The sequence below is a fragment of the Schistocerca cancellata genome, chromosome 1, assembly GCF_023864275.1.
Source record: "Schistocerca cancellata isolate TAMUIC-IGC-003103 chromosome 1, iqSchCanc2.1, whole genome shotgun sequence".
NCBI lineage: Eukaryota > Metazoa > Arthropoda > Insecta > Orthoptera > Acrididae > Schistocerca > Schistocerca cancellata.
The window spans coordinates 177,281,160-177,302,180 of NC_064626.1; the positions used below are offsets into that span (position 1 = coordinate 177,281,160).

The 21,021-nt window shown below is 37.7% G+C and overlaps 1 protein-coding gene across 1 annotated transcript in view; it reads left to right on the forward strand.

The window, feature by feature from the left end:
- Positions 1-21,021, forward strand: part of LOC126168251 (set1/Ash2 histone methyltransferase complex subunit ASH2-like) — a 91,975-nt gene that overhangs the window by 31,125 nt on the left and 39,829 nt on the right. The window contains exons 2-6 of the mRNA XM_049920541.1: positions 2,843-3,046; positions 3,130-3,308; positions 7,325-7,497; positions 14,177-14,354; positions 18,506-18,711. Coding sequence (XP_049776498.1) covers positions 2,843-3,046; positions 3,130-3,308; positions 7,325-7,497; positions 14,177-14,354; positions 18,506-18,711 — 940 coding nt within the window. The remainder of the gene's footprint in view (positions 1-2,842; positions 3,047-3,129; positions 3,309-7,324; positions 7,498-14,176; positions 14,355-18,505; positions 18,712-21,021) is intronic.

Below are 21,021 nucleotides of genomic sequence, written 5' to 3' on the forward strand. Positions count from 1 at the left end.
GGATGATCTTCGCTATTCTGGGTTAGATCTGTCTTTGGCACAGAAAGGGCTGAATTATGCTGCCACAAAAATCTTTGGTCATTTGGCAAACAGCATTAACAGTCTGACAGAGAGCCAACCAACATTTAAAAGCAAATTAAAAGAATTTCTGAATGATGACTCCTATTCAATAGATGAAGTTTTAGATATGAAAAAGTAACTGTAAAAAAAAACTAATAATTTTGTGTAAAGAAAACTCATATTAAAGTGACACATTCCACATCATTAAAAAATATCATATTCATGATCTATGAAACAAATGGTAATGTATGTATGTATGAATAAATGAAAATTTGTATTTGGCTTCTCTTTTAGAAATAAAACAAAATACTCATCTCACTGTTTTTGGAAATTCAGTCCCTAAGGGGGTGAAAAAGATGATGAAATTTATTATGAAAATATTTCATAATGAAAGCATTTTTAAAGCTAAATTTATGGAAATTGGTAGTTGGCTTCTTCGTTAAAAAAAAAAACGTGTTTCATTGTTTCAACCCCTAAGGGGCTAAAAAAGGACTAGACTGATTCACTGACACGTCATTATTCAGACCAAACAGCTAAGAGGGTGAAATAGGGGATGAAAGACTTTTTGAAAAATGTTGATTCTAAGATAGTTTTGAAGCTGGAACTATGAAAATTGGTGTTTGGTTTCTCAGTCAGAAAAAAATTATGTTTCAGCATTTTTGTAAATTCAACCACGAAGAGGGGTAAATATTGGGTGAAAGTTTTTTAAAAAAATAAATCAGTGTTAAAGGACTACTAAAGCATTTTTAAAGCTACATATATGAAAATTGGTATTTGACTTCTCTGTTAGAAATAGAAGAATACACATTTCCGTGTTTTTGGAAATTCAACCCTGTAAGGTAGTAAAATAAAGCCTGAAAAGTTTCATGAAATCATTTCATTATGAACACATTTTCAAAGCTGAATTTATGAAAACTTGTATTTTGCTCCTCTGTTAGAAGTAAAAGACTACTTGTTTCTTTGTTTTTGGAAATTCGGCCCCTAAGGGGATGTATTAGGGGATGAAAATATTTCCTACTATTAAAAAAAATTTAAAGCTAAATCTGTGAAAACTGGTATTTTACTTCTCATTTAGATATAATGCATATGTGTTAGGGAATGAAAGTTTCTATGGAAATATCAACAAAAGAATGCAAAACGTGTGATTAACAAAAACCTTAGACTGAAGCCACTAGAATCGCTTTTTGATCAGAAGTACATTCGGAAAAGACCATGCTTATATGGCCTTAATTGGTGTGGATTCTTTAGAAGTTTCTGCAGTTTGTGAACAAGATAAAAATTCAATTAAGCAAACACAATGGAAGGAGAAACAGGTTGGAGAAGATTAGAAAAGAAGAGGCAGTTTACTAAATTCCATTTTGAAAGGGACACACCTGTTGTGAAATCTCCCTTCATCATCTTCACATGGGAGTGACTAATCTGGCTCTCCTGTTTAATCTTCCCTGACTTCATTTCTCCCTGAAGTAGGAATGAACGGTTCCAAAAGCTAGGAGAGTTTTTTCCTAATTTTGTGTGTGTCTTTTGACAGTGCTGGTTGTTCACCACTGTACTGACACCCATTGTCTGCTTGTAATTTCATTATTTTCCAAAGAGGTCATGGTATAATTTTTCATTTACATGCCTGCCACATATTGTCTATATTAACTAAGAAGTATCATTTGTGGCTGTATGTTCTGACATCTGCTTGTGGCTGCTAGTTCCAGCCATATGCAGTTTCCAAAGACTACTCATATAAACAAAAAACTTTGACATTAATTAGTGATTAAACTATTGGCCAAACAGAAAAACAATTTCATTCAAATTTATGTTGCACAAGGTTTCCCTAAATCATCCTTCAGCACAGTCATGTCATATTTTTGTTTACACCTGCATTCAACATGAAATCTGTACTGACCATTACATTGACAATATATTAATAACCTAAATGCAGTCATGTAATTCATACACTGTACATTGCATTCTGTATCTTCAGGAAAGTGGTTCCGTCATCTTCTCACCCATTTAGAAAGATCTGATCACTTGACCTTTTAGTGTACTCATGGTACAAAAGAAATGAGAGTGCTCACATTACTAATTAATTATTTCTTATATCCTATTAAAGGAACTATTTCTTATGTCCTATTACTGCGCCGCTGTTTTGACATTGCAGCGTATCCATGCATTAAGAAAAGTTTCATCATAATCTAGGTGGCAGTGAACAAGTAGTTTACTTCGTACATGTTCGTGTGATTCATCAGAAGGCAAAAAAAAGCAAGGCTTCTGTGCAGCCTAATGGAAAATGATGCACATAGAATTTTGAGTCATGGAAGTAGTGAATGCAGGTGTGTGTGCGTGCGCGCGCGCGCGCAGTTTTGTATGGGTGGGTATGGTTGGGTGTTTGTGGAAAAAAGGTGTCAAACTTTGAATGGAACCACTACTAAACAGAACAGCAGTCTCACTTCTCATGTATGACATTTTCCAGTTGAGTGTGAGAACACTGTGTAGCAAAGTAATCAATAACTATCACCGTGTCAATCAGTTTTGATGAAACATGTCTTCACTTAAGTTCTAGGACAGACAAATAGTCCTTTATTAATATGTCACAACAAGAAATTTCTTAGTAATGTGAGCTGTCCTATTTTTATTGGGACAGTAAAGTATTATTTCCATTATGTGTAACTTTGAAAATGAGGTGAATGGTTTTGACGTAAGTTTCCTGGAACTGTTGTCTCCTAGCTACTAATTTCTATTGTTACTAGCTAAAGTTGTTCCATAGACAAATATTTTGTTTTCAAACTTGTAGTGAATCAAATGAAGAAGAAAGCACTAATGCTAAGGAGAATGGTGCTCCCCAAGAGGAAGTGGCACAGAAAAATAAACAGATGACTGTGGGAACTGGAGACAGTGATGCTGCACGAACAACAATATTGAAACCTGTAGGGGAGGGGAAGAATGGAAATAAAACAGCTTCCAAGCAGCGGCTAGAGAGGAAAGGTTGTTGTTACTGGTAGGTCACAGGATCAAATAAAACATGTGGAACTTTTAAAATGTTTCAAAACATTGTTATGTTTCTTTTGTCTTTCTGTAAAGTGGCAAGGAGCGTAACCTAAACATTGTAGAACTGCTGTGTGCCAGCTGCTTACATTGGTACCACGAGTCATGTATAGGTCTTCAGCTTGGAAAGCTTGTGCCTTTCATGATGAACTACGTATTTGTGTGCAAAAACTGTTCTCCTACAGGACTGGAAAGTTTCAAGAAAAACCAGGCCGGTAAGTTGCATGCAGTTTTTGAGTGTGTGTCTATTTAAAATGTAAATTAGGCCTTAACATTAAAATACATAACTGTTCTAATACTTATTAGAGTCATTTGAATTATTTTTAGTCTAGCATTAATTACATTTTATTGGAATAATTACTAATTCCCCTTTCTAGAAACCTCAAAACTTAATTGTGGTAGTACTTTGCAAATTATTTTTAAAACTGTTAGCCATAAATTTCAGCTTAATATTTTTTAACCTTTGTACATTGGGATAACAGAATAATGCTTAAAGCATTTGAAAATTTCTCCTAACTTTGAAATTATGCTTGTTTTGGTTATTAATAGACGTTTCATCATTTCTTGCAGCTTATGTTTTTTAGTTGCTGTAACAGTTACACAGCTAATTTGTTATTAATTTTCATGTCCTGGAGGCCTTATTTTAACCATTTTGATTTTGTGAAACTTCCCAGGCATGTAACATGCGTCTCTTAGTGTCCAGTGATGTGGTGCTCACATGTTCATCCCTCTACATGTTTGACTGAAATTTGTGTAGTCCTACTGTTTTCCTCTCCCTGATTACTGTTGTCATTGTTAAAATTAATGTGTTTTTATGTTCAAAGATGTGTAATTACGATTGACAAGGATTCATTACCAAATGATAGTTCTGCTCCAATAACTCATTAAATCTTTGTTCTTGTGCTGTACTATTTCTTAATATATTGAACAACTTCTTTAGAAACCTAAACTTGGCAGTGCTGTACAGAAAACTTAAGAGATTGAATGGTTAAATGCTTTTTCATTGTGGAGTAATGATAGTGGATCCAGAAATTGGTGTGTTGCACATCTGATGGAATTGTCGTGCTGGTATCGTGCTTCAGCAACTAAGTTCAACTTGCTTTTCATTTTGTTGATAATCATTCACCAAAAAATAACATACATGGGATGTGGGTAAAACATTTGTTTTAGAAAATATTATTGTGAAAAATTTGGCACTGCTAAGAACAAAATATTTTCCAGAAATTTCCTTGGAAAGTTTCATTTTTTGCTTAAATGCAATTGTATCCAATTTTTGATATTGTCCAAGTTCAAGATCCAGCAAATGACAGGTCTGACTATTTGAAATTCATGTTGTTGTTGTTATGGTCTTCAGTCTAATTAGTGGTTCACTGCAGCTTTACATGTTACAGTATCCTGTGCAAGCCTCATCATCTCCGAATAGCTACTGCAACTTACGTCCATTTGAACCTGCTTACAACATTTGTCTTGTGCTCTCCCTCTACAACTCTTACAAGTTTAACCCTTCTCCTACACTTCCCTCCAGTACTAAATTGATGCATCCGTGAAGCCTCAGATTGTGTCCTATAATCTGATCCCTTACGCCACAAATTTCTTTCCTCCTCAATTCTACTCAGTACTTCCACATTTTCTACCCATCTAATCTACAGAATTCTTCTGTAGCACCACATTTCAAAGACCACTTTTCTATTCTTTCCTGAACTTCTTATCATCCATGTTTCACTTCCATACAAAGCTACACTCCAGACAAATATCTGTAGAAAAGACCTTCTAACAGTTAAATTTATGTTGCTACTAACAAATTTCTCTTCTTCAAAAACACTTTTCTTACCATTGCCAGTCTACATTTTATATCCTCTCTACTTTAGCTGTCATCAGTCATTTTACTGCTGAAATAGCAGAACTCATCTACTACTTTTAATTTCTCATTTCCTAATCTAATTTCCTCAGAATAACTTGATTTAATTTGATTACATTCCATTAATTTTGTTTAGCTCTTCTTGATGTTCGTCTTATATCCTCTTTTCAAGACACTGTCAATCCCATTCAACTGATCTTCTAAGTCCTTTGCTGTCTTTGACACAATTACATTGTCATTGGAAACCTCAAAGTTTTTATTACTTCTCCCTGAACACAAATTCCTTCTCCAATGTTTTCTTTGATTTCTTTTACTACTCACTTGATTTACAGATTTAATAACATTGGGAATAGGCTACAATCCTGTGTCACTTATTTTTTTGACTATATGTGATGGTAGTATCTGTTCCTGAATGAACAGTTACCGTAGATGACCATGCAGCTTTGCTAGGAATGAAATGATAATTAAATGGAAACCCTAGCTGCAAACAGGCATTGATGTACATTAATCTACCACGAGTAATGAGTATGATGGGCAAACATCTATTAGGCGCACTACGATTATAGTGGTGTGGACATGTTGGGAATGTGGGTCTCACGGGGAGCTTGCAAGGGATAAGTCCCTGCAGGTGCACTATCCGCTGTGCCCTCGGTGGCTCAGATGGATAGAGCGTCTGTCATGTAAGCAGGAGATCCCGGGTTTGAGTCCCGGTCGTGGCACACATTTTCAACATGTCCCCAATGAAATACATCAACGCCCATTTGCAGCTAGGGTGTCCATTTAATTATCACTTATTTTTGAATCACTGTTTCTCTTTGATGCACTTCTAATCTTAAAATTGTCATTTGGTTTCTATTCAAATCGTGTATGTTCTTTCATTCTCTGTATTTTACCCTTACTGCCTTCAGAATTTCAAAATATTCCAGGCAATATTGCCAAAAAAATTTTAAGTTTACAAATGCTGTAAATATAAGCTTTCCTTTCTTTAACGTACCTTTTAAGGTGTGTTATGAGGTCAGTATCACCACATGAGTTCCTACCTTTCTTTGGAATCCAAACTGATTGTCCTTGAGAGCAGCTTCTGCTAGTTTGTTTCCATTCATCTGTAAATAATTCATGTCAATATTTTGCATCCATGACTTACTGAACTTATAGGTAATATTTACAGCTGTCAGCATCTGCCTTTGTTGAAATTGTAATTATTACATTCTTCTTGAAGTCTGAGGTTGTTTCCCATGTCTCATACATCTTTCACACTAGGTGGAATAATTATGTCATGGCTTGCTTTTCCAAGGATATCAGTAGTTCTGAAGTAATGTTGCCTAGTTCATGGGCATTCATTTGAATTAAATCTTTCAGTCTACTGTCAAATTCTTCTTGAAATACCATATCCCCATCTACTTCCTCTTCCCTTTCTGTAATATTGCATTCAAGTTCATTGCCCTTGTGTATCCCCTCTTTATATTCTTCGTACCTTCCAGCGTCCCCTTCTTTGCTTAGCACAGGTTTTTCAGTTGACCTCTTGATATTCATACAGTAACTTCTCTTTTCTCAAAAGGCCACTTTAATTTTCCTATAGGCAGTCTCTATCTTTCCTCGAGTCACACATGTTTCTGCAGTCTTGTGTTTGTTCTCTAGCCATTTCTGCATAGCTGTTTTGCACTTTATCGTCAGTCTCATTTTTAGATGTCTGTATTCACTTTACCTGCTTCATTTTCTGCATTTTTATATTTCCTCCTTTCATCAATTAAATTCAATATCTTCTTTAATATCCAAGGATTTCTACTAGGCCTTGTCGTTTTACTTGTCTGATCCTCTGCTGCCTTCACTGTTTCATCTCTCAAAGCTATCCATTCAGCTTCTACTATATTCTTTTCTCCTGTTTCAGTCAATTGCTGCCTAATGCACCCTTTGAAACTCTTAACAACCACTGGTTCTTACAAGTTATCAATGTCTCTTCTCCTTGATATCCTATATTTTTTGCAATTAATTATGGTCAAATTCCACATCTGCCCTTGGAAAGGCGTTCAGTTTAAAATGTACATGTATGCAGCCTTATTTCATGGTTCTTAACCCAACTGTTACCAGTGTTTGAATTATGCTTTGTGCAAAATTCCACAAAGCAGCATCGTCTCCCAATCCTTTCCTCTTACCCACATTCTCATATGATTTTTCTCTAACACAGCACATTGATATCAGATTGCAATAAATATTTTATGGACATATAACTGGGACGTTCCACATCAGTGAAGGTTGCACTGAATACTGGAATGAATATTGCATGAATGTATGATGTGTGTGTGTGTAATCTTATATTTCTAATTTTCTACTCTAATTACTTGTACTTGCCACTTAAACAAATCTTTATTACAGCATTTACACAGATGTGTGTAACTGCCTTAGGAAACTTAAAACATGCAAGTGCAAAAGAGGGCACACCCAGGACAATGTTTTCTAAGGATAAAGAAATTGTTCCATTTATTGATCTTCATTGGGAAGGCATGACAACAATGCCACGCCGTGTTACTCAGTCATGGCATTCAACGGTAAGTTTGTTATATTTTATGTATGACAAAACACTGAAAAATTATAAAACGCTGTGTAATTCTGTTCTATGGCTCAGACATGGTAAACTATTAATTAAGTGGTGGCTTTTTTACCATCTCATTGCCTTGTTTATCAATATTATATTTGTCATTGCAATAGACCTCTGAACTAGCTCATCCAGACATTTGTCACAGGACTTTTTTTAATGTGAAGATCGCAGTAAAGCTTTTTTTTATGTTAACATATCATAACCAAGTATGAAAGTCAATTTATGAGTACAAATTGTAGGGCTGCCCTTCGAATTTGTAATTGAAAACCTGTCTACTTCGAGCACATAATATGTGATAAAGTATGGTTTGTTCATTGCAGATAATTAGAGCAAGCACAGTTCACAGTTGTTCTGATACTTTTCTCTTTCAGAGTTGCAATTTTCTTGATGCCTGAAAAAAGGATTAGTGGTGAAAATTACAGTTATGAGACCTGTCTTCAATAATTTCAGCAGTTGTAGCAGTAGACATTGAAACAGTTTTTGTTTTGTTTTCATTGCCCCTCTTGAGTTCTTGTTTTCATTTCACACAGATTGTGTAAATGAGCATAGAAGGAAACATCGAGAGTTAGTAAGGGCAATGATGAATCACAGTACTAGGAAAAATGTAGAGGGAGAATGCAAATCTAGTAGTAGATGGTAAGCTGCTAACCACAGTTAGAAAAATAGGTAAAGCATGAGTATTAATGAGTAGATACTTCAACAGTAATGAAAGATGTTGAGAAAGGGGAAAACGCTTTGCAGAAATGAAAACATAATGTGCAGAATTAATAAATTATCAATTAGATAACACACAAATAAAAAAGCTGGAAATGTTTTAGAATGAAAGTCAATGTGCACAGACTAAATTGGAAACTACTGATGTAAGAGAACCGACCATGAGAAGTCAAAAATGTGCCTTCTGTTTGAGAGACTACTGTAGCTTTAATCAAATGTCGACAAGTTTCAGAACCTTTCTTCTGATATCTTTTTCAACATTGGTGCTTATTATATAGGTATGGTGTCTCCTCTTTCAGACGTGCACACCCAAAAGAATGGACACTATACCTATGTAGTACACGCAAGTGATGGCGATCAATCTTTCAGTGCGGGTCCTCAGTAGTGTCTGACCTCCCACGGTAATACTGTGTGGTTGGAAGGGAAGGGGGATAATGGACAGGGGACACTACTTTGTAATGGGTGGTGTATGAAGACTTGGCAATATTATGAAAGGGAAAGACTGCTACTCACCATATAATGGAGATGTCGAGTCACAGACAGGCACAACAAAAAACAAACAAATAAGCTTTTGGCCAGAAGACCATGGTGGAGAGAGGGCAGGGCAGTTAGATGCAGTCAGGAAGTAAGATGGCAAGGGGGAGGGGGAGTGAAAAGACTGTGGGTGCACTTGTGGAATAGGTGTCTGAGGAGTGGGGATTGGGAAAGGGGATAGGTTGGCGAAGAAGAGTGAGTAATGGAGGTTGAGGCCAGGAGGGTTACAGGAACATAGGGCACGGTGCAGGGAGAGTACCCACCTGCGCAATTCAGAAAAGCTGGTCTCGATAGGAAGGATCCAGATGGCACAGGCTGTGAAACAGTCACTAAAATGAAGAACATTGTGTTGGGCTGCGTGCTTAGTAATTGAGTGTTCCAACTGTTTCTTGGCCACAGTTTGTCAGTGGCCACTGATGTGGAAAGACAGCCTGTTGGTTCTCATGTCCACGTAGAATGAAGCACAATGGTTGCAGCTCGGCTTATAGATCACACGTCTAGTTTCACAGGTAGCCCTGTGTTAGAAGTATGAGACAGGTCTTGCATCTAGATTTATTACAGGGATATGAGCCTTGAGGCAAGGGATTGGGAGCAGGGGTTGTGTAGGGATGGATAAGGATATTGTGTAGGTTCAGTGGGTGGCAGAATACCACTGTGTGAGGGTTGGGGAGGATAGTAGGTAGGACATTCCTCATTTAAGGGCATGATGAGATGAGTCAAAACCCAGATGGAGAAAGTGATCCAGTGGCTCCTGTGGGTATTGTGTCACACGGGAATGCTCCTCTGTGACCGGACAGTGGGACTTTCGGAGGTGGGAGTGACTGGAGACATAAGGCACAGGAGATCTGTTTCTGCACAAGGCTGGGAGGGTAATTACAGTCTGTGAAGGCCTCAGTGAGAGCCTTGGAATATTTTGAGCAGGACTTCTTGTCACTATAGATGGGACAGCCATGGGTGACTATTCTGTATGGGAGGGAGTCTGTGGTTTGTAATGGATGGCAGCTTTCAAAGTGGAGGTATTGTTAGTGGTTGGTAGGTTTGATACTGACAGAGGTAGCCATGTTTGATGTGGAGGCCAGCATCAAGAAAGGTGGCTAGTTGGGTTGAGGAGGACCAGGTGAAGCAAATATAGGAGAAGATGTTAAGGATCTGGACAGACGTAGATAGGGTGTCCTCATCCACAATCCAGATCATGAAGATGTCGTCATCAGTGAATCTGAGCCAGGTGAGGGGTTAGGGATTCTGAGCAGTTAGGTAGGATTCGTCTAGATGGTCCATGAATAGGTTGGTGTAGGAAGGTGCCATGCAGGTGCCCATTTCCGTACTCTGGATTTGTTTGAAAATGATGCTTCAAAGGAGAAGAAATTGTGATTGAGGATGTAGTTGGTTATGGTGACCAGGAAGGAGGTTGTAGATTTGTAATACAGTTTGTAATACATACTGCATTGGGAATGGCAGCGCTGAATAGCAGCTAGGCCATCAGCATTTGGGATGTTGCTGTAAAGAGAGGTGACACTAATAGTGATGAGCAGGGCACTGTGTGGTAAAGGAGCAGGAACTTTGGAGAGTCATTGGAGGAAATGGTTAGCATCTATTATAAAGGAGGGTAAGTTGTGGATGATAGGTTCACCCACCTATCCCCTTCTATGTTCCCATTCCACAGCCTTCTAATTGACAGACTCACCAAAGTCATTTTACTACTCCCTCCTTTTCTGACCTCCCCCCCCCCCCCCCCCTCTATGTAACCTCCCAACTGGAACTAGCTGCCGTACCCTCTCCCTCTCTCTTTTCTTGTCCCTGTATGCTCCCACAACAGCACTACACTGTGCCCCACCCATACCCTGACCTCTCTCCACTTCCCCACCCCTAGCTACCCCACACCACCCAGATTGCTTCTCCCACCATGCACAGTTGTTCACAGTATGGTCCTGGCAGCCAGAGACAATGTTCATGTGCGTGTGAGCTGCATTTGTGTGAATTTATGTGTTTATGTTGATTATTTCAGAAGACGTCATTCTGACTGAATGCTTATATGTTTAGTAGTCTTTTTGTGGTGCCTGTCTTCAACTCAGTTTCTCTGCTATATGGTGAGTAGCAATCTTTCATTTTCATAGTATTGTCATTAGTCCATCCTGGATTTCCATTGTTTGATGTGGAGATTCTGGTCAGTAGGGAGACATGCTTGGATAGCTGAAGCACTTAAGGTGACCTCTTGCGAAAAGCAGGAATCCGGGTTCAAATCCCGGTCTGGCACAAATTTTTATCTAGTTATTTCAATGTCCTAATGCAGCAAAAGTTGGAAATTTCTGTCATCAAGTACAGTAGTGCTTCAAAACTCCAGAGACAAGAACCATCTCTACAATGGATGCATAACGATTGTCATTAATTTAGGTTATACCAGGCTGCTCTCTTCTTTTACTCATTTCTCTGTCTTCCCTTTTCTATTTATGTTCAATATTCCTTCTCGGTATTTCTGCTTCACTTTTGACAGTTATTTAACATCTTTTCCCTCTTTTACACACTTTTCTCTTTTCCCATTATATCTGTCTCATTTTTGACAATTATTTAACATTTTCTCACCTTTGTTCTTTGCCTTGACCACCTCTCTCATTCATCTCACACCTTCACCCCTCCTCCCTCTCACTGCATCATTTCACTGTTTTATCTTTCATTTCAGTCTAAACTCTTCCAATTTTAAATCATATTTTGCTTATTGACTACATGGTGGGAGTTTTGTGGTGATTTGGGCAGATATATGAGGGTATTCCATGGGCTCCATTGTTACTCTGCAACGTCACATTACTGCCAAGAATTACGTGACCATTTTGGTGGATCAGGTCCATGCTGAGCTGCAAAGTTTGTTCGCCAAAGGCGATGCTGTGTTTTGAGATGACAGGGCCCTTGTCCACACAGCTGCATCTCCTGGACTGGTTTTTTGAGCACAAGGATGAATTTCTGCATCTTCTTTGGCCACCACAGCTACCGTATCTCAATATTATTGAGCCTTTGTGGTCTACTTTGGAGTGAAGGATGTGTGATCACTATCACCTCCATCGTCATCTGACCTTGCCATTATTTTGCTGGAAGGCTCATACAAGATTCCTTTCAAAAATGTGATATTTATCCATTCTGAGGTGACTGGAAACTGTTTTGAATGCCAATGGTTTTGATCATTTCATGTTTTTGTCCATCCCCTGTATACACAGCAGGAACTGTGAAAGCTTTGGGTGTGAACATCAGAAATATCTATTTTGAAATTTTCTTAGATGCTGGTATGTGGCTACTCAGTGTCGCATGTACAGTTCAAAGTGATTTATACAACTACTAATTGTTCTTCTATCAGACTCATAGATGGCAGAAACTCTATTTTAAAATTACGTTTGTAACTACCTCAAAGCTTGTCTGTAGTGTGTGGTGTGTAGCAGGGAAATAGAACATATTCTAATGGAATGTACAGTTCTCTTTTCCTCCATCTGAAACTGAGGACATTGTGCTTTTCTGTGCTTCTTACCCTTCGATATCTGAAGGGTGGAAAAATTGTTTTTCTCATGATCTGCCATCCTTTCTGTAAGTATGACAAAGGGTGAAAATGCCTCTCAGTGAAAAAGAAACAAGTTCATAAAAAGTTTTCAGTTGTACATGATAGAGTTGGAAGGTAAATAGGTCAGGTGTCCACTACACACAGGAGGCGGCTGCACGGGTAGCAGGGGCTGTGTGGCGTGGACCGGGCGGTTTTTTAGGTTAGACAGTCTCGGGAAAGATAAAAAAGGACTCCAATCTCAAAGGGTACAGGGCAAAGAAACGGTGAGACTCATCAAAGACCTACTCTTCTCCTGACCCGTACAGTGCTATCAATCACTTCAACCAAAGCTAACCTATTCCCAACATCAAACCTTGCTTCTTGCAATTCACACCACCATCCAGTGGGACATTCCCCCTTTCTCACCTAACCCTCCATGGTTACCTTCCAGGAATTCCTTATATACAACTTGCCTCACCAATCACCATCCTTCCCTAGGTCCCATCCCAAGAATAGAAAACCTATCAGTGAAAGAAAGAACTGCTATTAACAGCCTCAAGATGGACCCTGATTTAATTATCCTCCTGCAGCCAAAACCTCCACCACTGTCATAATGAATCACTGTGACTATTTGAGAGAAGGCATCTCCCAACTGCATGACTCCTCCACAGAGAGGCCCTGCCATAGTCATCCTATTGCAGAAGTCCAGTATAACTCCAGTCCTTACTCAGATCCTTAGGCTCATCCCAGAATTTTCTCCTGAATCCATCTCCCACCTCACCCCAATGACCCCTTGCACACCACCTTCTACATGCTTCTGAAAATCCATAACCCCAACAATCCTGGATGCTCCATTGTATAAGGTCACTGTGCTCACTCTGTAAGAATCCCTACTCTCATCTACTAACACCTCCAACTAATTGCTCATAGTGTAGCCTCTCACATTGAAGGTGTGAACCGTTTCCTTCACCTACTTTCGACTATCCTCACCCCATTACCACCTCAATCCCTATTTGTTACTGTTGATGCCATCTTCTTAGACATCAGTGTCACCCACTCCCATGCCCTTGGTGCTATTGAATGCTGCATCACCCAATGTCCTTCAGACTCATTCCTTATACATCTGACCAATTAAATCTTCACACATAACTGTTTCTCCTTTAGGAAGAAGATGTATAAACAAATCCATCAAATAGCCAAGGGCAACTATATGGCACTCTCTGATGCCAATTGTTTATGATTCATATAGAGGAAACCTTCCTGGCATCCAAAAACCCCAAACCCCTCATCTGAGTGATGCTCTTGATGGTATCTGGGCACAGGACCAAGATAATCTATCATAATTTCTTCATAGGCACAACACCTGCTGTCCCATTCGCTTAACCTGGTCATCCTTAGCCCAACAGGCCATCTTCATGGATGCTGATCTCCATCATTCCAATGGCTCCATCCATACTTCTGTCCATGTCAAGCTCATTAACAATCTACAGTACCTCCATTGAGACAGCTTTCACCCCTTCCACACTAAAAGGTTGCTCCCATATAACCTGGCTACCCATGGCCAGTATATCCTTTCATCACCCCAAGAACCAACTGCAAAGAAGCATGTGCACCTCATCATCCAATATAATAAGGATTGCTGTTGTGTGAGCATAGTACTAACAACAATAGCAACATTATTACATAGCCAGTTAGGCTGAGAGTCAATAAATATTGCAGTCTTTTTATATTTATAGGTCTACTTGTAATTTTTGACTTGGTATCCATCGTACACTTTTATCTTTAGAATACTGTGTGTACAGTCAATTAGCCAAGCTCTGATATGTTCTTTTTCTTAGCTTCATGTTTTTGCCTGTTTCAGATCCATCGTGCCTTAATGAAAGATACAGGAACATTATTTGTATGTGATGACACTGGGAAGACTGATGCCCATCCATTATATGGTCTTCAAGGCCTTGAACTAGTTGACATAAGGCCAAATTATGAGGCAATGATTCGTGGAGGTCATTTGAAAATTACAGACATGGGAGTTCAACATGGTATTATCTTTTTGGTTAACTAGTTGCTGAATATAGAATTTTGATATAGTACATTGTGAAATGGAAAATAGAACACTTCTCAGTATGATAATCTCAAAGTTTAGTTTGTTTTGGATGCAAAACTGCAGAAGTTAGTGAAACATTCTTCTTCGTTGGTGTAGCATGTCATCATTTATTACTTATATTTTCAGATAGATCTTTCTGTGTTGAGTGCAATAAAATAAAGGTAATCTAAAAGTCACCGTCTGCATTCTCTGTGGCCAAACCATCTATTAGGAAAGTTCTCACTTTTTGATGTTATAAAAGTATAACCTGGTGCAAAATCTTATCAATATGAATTGGTTAGTTTAGCCATTAGCTACCTACAGTTCCTAAAAATACATTCCATCTTCTGAGACGATGAGGTATTTTATGTTTCTGACAAGAGAAAAATGAGAAAATTATCCAGCCATTTTGGATTCTGTAGCATATTTCGATTCAATGCAATTTTTCTTGTATCCACAATGTGAAGATAGATGTTGGGATGATTGGTTTTGAATATCCTATCTGTTCATTTAAGTTGACCTTACTAATTAATTTCAGATACTTTCTTAAGATTTTCAGCTTACTAAATTCCTAGCATGTTAACAAAGTCCATTTTTATGTTGTCAAGCATGTTTCACAGGCTCTTTTGAGATGATTTGCTAAGATGTGTTTGCTCAATTGGTTCACAGTACCAGATTTGAAGTATAAAGGAGCATTCCCACTTCATATTCAACCAACAGCATTTGGCATGAAATCGTTTAATTGTTTGATGTTTAATGTTCATTCAAAATATATATCCAGTCACTTATTTGAATAGTTTATTAATTATTTGCTTGATTTATCATGCTAGATCTGCAGTGGTGTTAAATAATCAAACACAGTACTGTACAGCTTAGCAAAATGATTTATATTTATCATTTACATTTTATTGTGATTACCTTTCATGCTCACAGAGCAAAATATTCTCAATACAATTTTCTTGTGCCTAATGACTTACTGGGATAAAATAAGAATAAACATTGACCTTATGTAAGCTATAGTACATACCATATCCGCATATAGACAGTGTATACATAAGAGGAAGAGTACCATTTAGAATTAACAAACAGGTTTAAAGTTCTGGAGGATTAAGAAACTGTAAATTTAAGTATGAGAAATGATGTTTTCACAAACATTATTCTGGAAACATTGAAATACATTGCAGAAGCAAAGAAGCACATACAAATCAAAATTTCAGAGGACACAAGACAGTGGAACAATGTAAAAGAATCGAAAGTAAGTGGAACAGAAATATGGAGTTAAGTGACCTAAAGAAAACTATTCACTAAAGTTTACAAGAAGATGCCAGAAAGTATAATTAGAGAATTACAAGGGAGACAATGCAGAGCAACCAAAGTCATGAGAAAATGAAAGAGGCACTTATCCTTGGTATACACCAAAGCACATCAGTCTAGATGCCAGTTGACTGTTGCAGCAAAGTGGGAGACCATACTGAAGGTGTCTGAAGCTTTCTGCAGAAATCTGTTAAGTGCACCTAAGGAAATGAACACTTAGGCAGTATGTTTCTTGAAGTTTTCCCAGCAGGCTGAGAAATGATGGAATACTTACTGTGTACTATGAGAATGATTACATTACAGAAGAATTATGTGAAGAAGTAGGGAAAGCACTTAGGCACATTAAATACTTCCACAGTTATTCACATGTTTGCATACGAGAATGATACCAGATAGTTGAAACAACACTGTATTTGTTGTAATTCACAAGAAAGTGTGCAAGGACAATGTGAAGAACTATAGGCCCATCAGTCTTGTGTCAATAATGTGCAATTTGTTTTTACAAATATTGTTACAAATCATCCAGAAAACACTTTAGATTTTAACCAGGGAAAAGAATGAGCTTGCTTTAGAATTGGGTGAAGCACAATGGGCCATCTATGGGTGGTCAACAAAGTTATAAAAAGAAGCAGTGTATTTCAGTTACCACTCCGTGTAGTGTGTATTGGCCATGATAAAGCATTTGACTCTGTCACAATACAATCTATGCTAATTGAACCTGAGAACTGAGGAATAAAAACTACTTCCATCAATTTGTTTAAGAATATATATACAACAAGGTTACAGCTTCCATTTGATTGTGTTAAGTGAGTGAAAACTTCAGACTTGTGGCAGGAGTTAATCAGTGGGATTCCATTTTACCAAAATGTTTTCTGCAGTCGTGGAAAAGGTCTTCACATCATTCAACTGGGGTGAAGAAAGGATTGCTTTCGCTTTGTTGTGACATTGTTTTGTTTCCTTTAAATCCAGAGAAGTTTCAGCAAAAGATGGAAGATCTTAATAGAGCAAATATGATACAGGCTTGAGGAATAATTACAGTAATATGAAAATAATGGAGCTCATTCAGGAAAATGAATATTGTATTCAGAAGTAAAATCCCAATGTGCCTTAAACAGAAGGTCTGTGCTTTGAGCTGAAGGTCTATAGTCAGTGTATACTACCAGTACCAATTTGTGAATGTGTAAAGTGGACTTTTAGTGCTCATATTGTTTAAAATTTGAGTCTTGTTCATCAATCAATGGAAAGATATATATTGGGATGAGAAGAAGTGACAGAAACACAAGAAATGGATAAGAGAAAAGACGGAAGTCATGCGTGATGGTTAGGTATAAAACTTAAATGGAGATGTGCTGATCACACAGGATGTAACATAATGACGATTTAAATTTTTGGAGATTGTAGAGGATGAAACTGTGTGTGTTTTGATATTAGGAACCTACAGTCACAGAAGTGAAATGAAGTTTTCTCATTCACCACTGGGCTGTTGAAAATCCATGCACGACCTGTATGAGAAGTTACAAGATGAGATTGTCAATGAACATTTGGGCTGGAATTCTTGGAGATCACTTTATTGGACCTCATATCTTACCAGATTATTTGAATAGTGCATGGTATTTGAACTTTCTGGACAAGGCATTGCGTGAACTTCTACAGGGCTTTCCGTTGCAACTGCACATTAGTTTGTGGTTTCAGAACAGTGGTGCTCCTGTGCACATCATCGGGCCACAGCATAACTCACGGAAAACTTCAATCAGATAGTAATGAGGAGGAGATTTCTAGTCCCTTGGACTATGCACTCCCCTTACCTCACCCCTCTTGACATTTTCCTCTGGTGTTATGTAAAGTCCTTTGTGTACTCAAAGCCAGGAGGAACACTACCTGAGCTTATTGTGCACATCTTTACAGTGTTTGATACCATTGGAGGGAGCATGGAATCTTACAAAGAATCAGAGAAAGCATTGTTCATTGTTGCACATTATGTAATGAAGTTGATGATCATCACAGTGAACATTTACTTTACAGTAATGAAGCCATAGGTTCCCTACTATCAATAAATGTTTTCCAGATTATGGTAGGTTCCTTTTATTAAAACGTTCAAAATATCATTCTCTACAATCTCCCAAATTTTCAAAATGTCATTCTGTTACACCCTGTATAGGGAGACGAATAGATGGGACATGGATGGAGAAGATCCTGTCTAGGACTTTCCATGATAAGAAAAGCCTGCCTAATGGAAGATGGATTCACAACATAAAGAAACAAGCAGGACAGAATTGTATGTGAAAAGCTGAAGATGGTAACAATATGGAGGAGTCTGGAAGAAGCCTATATCCAGCAGTGGATGTTAAATGGCTGATGGTGGCAACGATGGTGATTACATAAATGTTTAGGAATGAAACTGAATACAGCATCCATCAAATGTACTGGACATTAAAAAATTGAATTTAAATAATGCCTTTAAAAAAGGTTTGTGGAGTGTATCAGTGATGTTGTCTAAGGAATCTAAATTGAAACTTAAAGTGATCCTGGATGAGCAGTTTCATTATTCACTGTAGTTTTACTCGTAACTGATTCTAAGAATGTGTGTACCTGTTTAAAGAATTAAAAATTTGTTGTAATATTTGTAAATGGATCATACGGCATCTGTTATTTTTTCCATAAATTTGTTCGCAGCTACTAATAAAATATGCTTATCAGTGTATCTATGCATAGCTCTCATAATCCTTTGACAAGTTGTACGCTCTCTGCATGAGTGATATTATTTATCATTTCTGTCTTTTGTCACATGTGTAGTACAACCATCAAGTACCGTAAAAGGTCGAAGTACAAAAAGGAAGATAGCTTCTGATCAGGGAGGTGGTGGTAGACAGAGGGGTCGAGTAACTGAAGCAACTGCACCAAAATTGTCAGCCCATGGCTATCCTTTGGAACATCCATTCAATAAGGATGGGTATCGTTATTTCCTTGCAGAGCCTGATCCACATGCTCCATTTAGGCAGGTGAGTATGTCACATTGCTATTTCACAAGAGAAGATTCATAACTGATGTTTATAGTTAAGAGCTGGTGGTGTTGGTGTGGATTTATATAAGGATTATAATTACTCAGAGGTGTTAGGCAATGGCAATGGGAAATTTTCATCTTGATATAGAATTTGCTGTCATTTCCAAGCTTTTGTAACTCTTCACAAGGGTTGTGCTTCCTCACTAGAATGTGAACACAATGAATAATATCCATTAAATATCTTTTGTTTACTTGTAGGTCTTGCTATTCTGTCTGAGATTCCTTAAGTTTTTGTAGTATTTTTTCTTTAGTTTTTGCCTGCTGCAGGCCTCATTATTTCAATATTGCCTTTGTTTCAACTTTAACTAGCACCCAGTACCTTACTGTGGGCCTTCTTTCTTTCTTCAGTGCAGGTTTTCTTCAGTTTTAACCTTTGGATTTGCTTGGAAATGCTGGTGTGTATGAAGCCTCTTCTTGAACAGATCACAACTCTATATGTCTTCATTTGTCATCACTGCTACTTGAAGATCCAGCTCAACCTCAGTGAACCAAGCAGTTGTCTTGTGTGTCTGTAGAAAGCGATCATCCTGTTTCATATGGTGTCAATCACCTTTTACACATGTGAGTAGAATTTGTTGCTATGCCTCCTTCTAAACTCACCATTCTCTCTTATTAGGCCCAAGATCTTCCTTAAGATAATTCTTTCTTTGGCATCTAACTTCTCATTCAAACCTTTCCTATTCATCATGAGGCACTTTTTTGTGTACAGTGCCTCTGGTCAGAAGCCTGGACATTGGTGTTTGAGCTTGATGTTAAATGACACTGTTTGCTGTGGCACCTCTAGCCAGCTGACTTTCCACTTTCATCTTGTTGGCCGTAAACATGAGGACTTCTTTCTCAGTTGTATTGTTTTCTATCCAGTCTCCTAGGTGGCCAGATGTTTGTAATCTGCATTTAGCTTTCTGGATGCCATCTTTGTGTTAATTATAAATTACATTTTCCTTCAAAGTAGATCTGGAGACCCAACTTGGCTGCCAGGGTTTCAAGTTCATTGATATTTATAATCATTATGCTAGGGAATGAGGAAAGAGTGCAAGATGATCTGGAAAAGCTAATAAGTGAGTTCTCAGATCTAAACTTGTGCAGCTCATTGTGTTTCCATTTTGACCTGTTTATTATATGGCTCTTTGGTCTACTCACAAATAATTTTCTTCAGCATGCAGTTGTAAAGATGAGAGCTTGTCTCCTTGCCTAACACTCTTCCTGACCTAGAATCTTTTCTTCAAATTTCACTTTGGTGAAAGTGTCACCTTTTGTATGTTGTCAAGGTGAATGAAATGGCACAGCAGGCAGATTTGGTGCCATTCTTATGAAGTGGTTGTATCAGGGCAGTTATTCTGTTTCTGAAATCTCTTGGATGATGTCCAGTAGCTTATCTTCACCTGGTGCTGTGTTGCTCCTTAGCAACTGAGTGATCTGCCTGTAAGCTCTTTTGTGGGTAGAAGTGAATCGGTATTGAACTGCATGGGCTCTTCAAAAGCAAATTTTGACTGTGGGACTTGACAATTAACAAGAGACTTAAAATATATTGAAAGAATCAGATACTGCCCTCATTGTTGTAAGCCAGTTTTTGTTTGGGAGCTCTGAAGTACATACTTGAAGAGATATATTTACTGAGGTTATGTGTGAAGATTCTGGAGACATTCCTTGTGTTGTTTTTTTCTGAATTGATGCTCAATCTGTGTCCTGTTGGTTTTTGTAGAAACTACTCTTTACCCCATGAACAAATCACTGTTCCTCCAAATTTTTTTGCAGTAAGAAAGTCTTTCCATCTATCATTAGCCTTCTGTGAGTTCCATCTTTGCCAGATTAGTGGCTTCATGGGTTCTTTGAGACACTCCCTGTTCTCTTCATAAAGAAACAGTAATTTACTAGTAAACGTCTGGTTTTTTTTTTTTCTCTCTGTCTCCTAACCTTTATTATCGTGACTCTTCTGACATAAGATGATATGGACCTTTTATCTGTCATAAGAAATGGTTCAGAGTGTTTGTAATATTGTTTTCATTTTTCTTATTTATGCTAAAAGCGACACTTGAATTTTCTCCTTGGTCTGTTTCTTTATAATAAAACCTATGTTCTTATTTCAATTCTTTCCTAGAATTCTGTTTAATATCTCTAAATAGGAAGTAGTAGAAAGTCTATATTATTATTGTTTATTTATGACATTGTATTTTACTTAATTTGTTCATAAATCATTTGATACACTGAAGATTAAGTGTTATATAGAACAAGTCAAATGCAACATTAG